Here is a 5,243-nt window from a genome sequence, read left to right as displayed (position 1 = left end):
TCCGTAATGGTGCTTGTCGCCTGTTGCTACTAGGCGATACAGACAGGTTCAAGGCTATATCCTAATTAGTTGTGCTATTATTTGCATAGCTAGGTTAGCTACATCCATATTTTCGTAGTCTCATTCGAATTAGAATTGAGCATTATTGTTACGGCGATTAGCTTGAAGTATTGATCAGTAATGGTGCCCAAATTAAGACAGGTTTTTGTTCAGACAAACTGCAATTTTAGCCAAATTTTGAACTCAAATACATCTCCATTGACCAAAAACAATGTATATTTTCTTTGCAGAATCAATTCAAAAATTGTCCTAAAGATCAATTCAAAGAAAATCAATTTCAATTACAATAATAGTAATAATATTAATTTCTTGAGCTCAAATCTGACAATTAAACCAATTTGACAGAAAAATTACACAAAATTTTTCCAAATTAGCAACAACGCGATCAATTTCATTACAATCAACTACAAACAAAATTAATGCTCAAATAAATCAAGCATAGGATTCAATTCCAGTTTCAATCAGAAATCAACAACAATTACAAACTAAAATTAACAATCAGAAAGCCCTAAATGAATTAAAACTCACTATAACTTCCAGATTCAGCATCAAGAAGACCACCATAAGGATCAGAATCACCAACCGGAACCCTAAGAACACCGTGCAAACAAACAAGAACCGCAGAAATCACAATCGAAAGCAGCAAATTCATCCAAGCATGAGCAACAACAAAAGCGATGATCGTAATCACAGAAAGCACAGCAACGATGATTCGATCGTCAACGACGAACCCTAAAATTTCGAGCGGAGAAGTGCGGGAGGAGGAGAAGAAGAAGTAGTACCAGGCGACGGCGGAGAGGAAGACGAGGAGGAGAGAGAGAGGGCGAAGAGCGAGAGTGAGGAAGAGGATGATGAGGAAGATGTTGAGGTAGTTGAGTTTGAAGTGGGCGAGGTTTGAGTTGAGGCGAGTTGTGGCGTCGGAGAGGGAGACTGGGATGGAGAGAGAGTGGATGTCGAAGAATGACGGCCATGGTTGGGTGGTTGCTGCGGCGGCGTAGTCGCCGGAGGGTTGGGAGGACATTGTTGGGGAATGTGGGATGAGACAGGGTTCAGAAGAATTTGGATCGTGGACCGGCTATGTTTAGTTTTGTTTACCCAAAAAAAAAAAAAATGAATTAGTACAAATGTACTGTAGTACCTTTCGTAAAAAAAACTTGGAATAGTCTTTATTTGGAATAAGTGTTTCTAGTATGGTACATGGTTGTAGTCCCAAAAAAAAAAAAAAAAAAAAAAAAAAAAAAAAAAAAAAAATAATTCATTTCTCAGATCAAGAATTAAGGGGGGCTAGGGGACGTTTGGTTTGCAGAATGATTTATAATTTTGGAATCAGGATTAGGGTTAGTGTGGTATCCTTTGTTTGTTTAATGGGAGTCATCCCTCTATTTTTATATCAAGGGGACAAATATAAGGTATAGGAATTAATATTGACCCTTAATGAAAGAGAAGGAAGAGAAGAGAGGAGAAATGTTAATAAGGATAGTTAAGTAATTTTATTACTTTACCCAATTTAATTCACAAATCATACCAAACAATGGATAACATAATTTTTATCCCTATCTCACTTATTAATTCTCTATCCTTATCCTTATCCTACCTTCTTATTCTCACTATCCATATCTTTGCTGCCAAATGCCTCGTAAAAATTGAGGTACCTTATAGGCTTATAAGGTTAAGGTGATGGAATAGTGACATTTTTCACTTTATATCTCTGAGATTTAGGTATAAAGTTTCATGGAATTCATTTATTTAAGGTTGAACTTAGAGTACTAATACTAACAAGAGTAACAACTACTAGATTAGTATACTAATTCAGCATGATTGAAATTAAACTAACCCAACCCTAACACCCAAATTAACACCTCTAATTCTAAATGTTAGTGGTTGAAGATTTGAAGTCATGAATTAAAAAGCTTGAGGGAGACCTCTTGGTGCAGTGGCATAAGAGGTCACCTCGCATCCTCGAGGTGCGAGGTTGGATCCTCGTCAACAATAGATCCCACCCCTTAACCCTCTAGTGCATTCCAAACAAGATTATTCTGTGATAGGAGCCTTTGTCTGGGCCCGATTAACCTTACCATGTAAAATGCTGACATCCCTATTAGAGTTGTTAATTCGGGTAAACGAGTCGGGTAAGAGTGGGTCAGGTCAACTCGGGTCGGATCAATTCAGATTAATTCCATAACCTATGCGGGTCGGGTTTGGGTTGGGTCATGCTTGAGTCGAATCATGTCGGGTCATACTAATTATCGGGTTTGGGTCGGGTTTAGGTCGGGTTAATAACAGATCGGGATACATTCGGGTCGAGTGAGCAATAGGTCGGGTTTAATTCGGGTTTTCAAGGGTTAAAACAGATCAGGGTTCAGTTCAAGTCAATAATTTGCGAGTTAATTAGAATAGCGTCGGGTCATTCTCGTGTTTGAGTCGGGCTCGGTTCAAATCAATAATCTGCGGATTATAATCAGGTCGAGTCATTTTCAAGTCGGGTCATTTTCGGGTTCAAGTCGTGTTCGGTTCAAGTAAATAATTTGCGGGTTATAATAAGGTTGGGTCATTTTCAAGTCGGGTAATTCTCGGATTTAAATCGGGTTATGTTCAAGTCAATAATTTGCAGGTTACAATCAGGTCGGGTCATTTCCAAGTCGGGTCATATTTGGGTTCAACTAACTATAAATAGATAATTATCATTTTAATCAAACTAATTATTTCCTTTGACCATAATATATATGGAAATATACTAGGGAACTATAGCTTATAATTTAGGAAGATAATTATCTCCTTTGACCGTACAACAAATATATATTATATTTAACTCTTAAATTTGAGGATGATGCTCCTTTCTTTTGCTGGCCTAGAACGACTTGGTCTCGCAAGACAAAATGCTTTGATCAATAATAATAAGGTGGTCTAAATTGCATTTAAGGTGATTTGAAATCAGGTCAGGTTCAATTTGAGTTGAATTTAGAGCAGGTCAATAACAAGTCGTGTCAATTTCGAGTCGGGTTAGTAACAGATTAGGTTGAATTTTTGGGTTGGGTAAGTAATAGGTATGGTAAAATTTGGGTCGGGTCAATAACAAGTCGGGTTGAATTTGGGTCAGGTAATTAACAAATCGGGTTGATTTCTGGTCGGGTTTGTAACAGGTTGGGTTAAATTTGGGTCGAGTTAGGAACGGGTCAATCTCGTAACAAGTCGGGTTAAATTCGGATTTTGACGGGTTAAAATAGGTTTAGGTCAATTTCGGTTCAAGTTGGGTTCGGTGCAAGTTAATTAAATTAGCTATTGTAAACAGATAAATTGGTCGTTTAAAAGCAAATTGAATGGTTCCACACACCCAAGTGGACTCCCAGAGGTTAGTAGGGACCATGGTAAAAATTTCGGCAATTTTAATTCCCGGGCGAAAAAAAGTCAAAAATTCCAAAATTGAAGGCTAATATCCACGCTTTTTAAGAAAATTTGGAGGTTTCGTGGCACGGTGTCGAAAAGTCTTGAAATTCTATGAGATATATCTCGTGTTCATATAATGCCGTTTAGAACCATATATGATCATCATTTGTTGTCATAAATGTTCGTGGTAGGCTTGAATTAATGAAATCGGTGCAAGTTGTAAACCGGTAATTTGTTCGTTTAAAGGAAAATCGGATGGTTCCACCCACCTAATGGAACTCCCAAACGGTATTAGGGACCATGGTAAACATTTCGGAAATTTTTTTTTCGGGCGAAAAATAAAGTCAAAATTTTCAAAATTGAAGGCTAATATCCACGTTTTTTGAGAAATTTTGGAGAATTCGGGACCCACTGTCGAAAAGTCATGCAATTCTAGGGGATACATCTTGGATTCATTTAATGCCGTTTGGAACCATATATGATCATTATTTGTTGTCATAAATGTTCGTGGTAGGCTTGAGTTAGGGCCTGTTCTCATTGACTGAACTCAGGTACACTGAACTGAACTGAACTGAACTGAACTGAATTGAGCTGAACTGAACTGAACTGAACTGAATTGAACTGAAATGAGCTGAACTGAACTGAACTGAAATGAATATTTTATAAGAGAAGGAAATTAGGAGCTGAGCTGAACTGAACTGAACTGAACTAAGCTGAATTGAATTGAACTGAACTGAACTAAACTGAGCTGAGCCGGACTGAACTGAACTGAACTGAACTGAATTTCAACGTAAGAGAACAGGCCCTTAATGAAATCGGTGCAATTTGTAAACTGGTAAATTGGTCGTATAAAGGAAAATCGGATGGTTCCACCCACCTAATTGGACTCCCGAACGATATTAGGGACCATGGTACATTTCGGCAATTTTTATTTCCGGGAGAAAAAAAAAGTCAAAATTTTCAAAATTGAAGGCTAATATCCACGCTTTTTGAGAAGTTTTGGAGAATTCAGGGCCTAGTGTTGAAAAGTCTTGAAATTCTAGGGGATACATCTCGGAGTCATTTAATGTCGTTTGGAACCTTATATGATCGCCATTTGTTGTCATAAATGTTCGTGGTAGTCTTGAGTTAATGAAATCGGTGCATATTATAAACCGGTAGATAGGTTGTTTAAAGTCAAATTGGATGGTTCCACCCACCCAATTGGACTCCCAAAGGGTATTAAGGACCATGATAAACATTTCGGCAATTATTATTTCCGGGCGAAAAAAGTCTAAAAATTCCAATATTAAAGGCTAATATTCACGCTTTTTGAGAAATTTTGTAGGTTTTGGGGCCCGGTATCAAAAAGTCTTGAGATTCTAGGGAATACATCTCAGGGTCATATAATGTCGTTTGGAACCATATTTGATCGCCATTTGTTGTCATAAATGTTCGTGGTAGGCTTGAGTTAATGAAATTGGTGCAAGTTGTAAAACGGTAAATTCGCCATTTAAAGGAAAATTAGATGGTTCCACCCACCCAATTGGACTACCGGAGGATATTAGGGACCATGGTAAGTATTTCGACAATTTTTATTTTCTGGCGAAAAAAGTCAAAATTTTCCAAAATTGAAAGCTAATGTCAACGCTTTTTGAAAATTTTTTTAGGTTTCGGGGCCCGATGTCGCAAAGTCTTGAGAATTTAGGGAATACATCTGGGGGTCATATAATGCTGTTTAGAACCATAAATTGTCATAGATGTTATTGTTAGGCTTGAGTTAATGAAATCAGTGCAAGTTGTAAACCGGTAAATTGGCC

The 5,243-nt window shown here is 37.6% G+C and overlaps 1 protein-coding gene across 1 annotated transcript; it reads right to left on the bottom strand.

Moving 5' to 3' along the window:
- Window positions 1–320: 320 nt before the first annotated feature.
- LOC110726683 (PRA1 family protein F3-like) lies at window positions 321–1,294 on the bottom strand. Its single transcript, XM_021906154.1, has one exon. It carries the CDS (start codon window positions 1,079–1,081, stop codon window positions 578–580), a length of 504 nt encoding a protein of 167 aa, XP_021761846.1. The 5' UTR covers window positions 1,082–1,294; the 3' UTR covers window positions 321–577.
- Between the last annotated feature and the right edge of the window lie 3,949 nt (window positions 1,295–5,243).

Source organism: Chenopodium quinoa, unplaced genomic scaffold (assembly GCF_001683475.1).
Source record: "Chenopodium quinoa cultivar QQ74 unplaced genomic scaffold, ASM168347v1, whole genome shotgun sequence".
NCBI classification, from domain to species: domain Eukaryota; kingdom Viridiplantae; phylum Streptophyta; class Magnoliopsida; order Caryophyllales; family Amaranthaceae; genus Chenopodium; species Chenopodium quinoa.
Note: the sequence above shows the minus strand (reverse complement) of the source record. Positions and strands in the feature narration are given on the sequence as shown.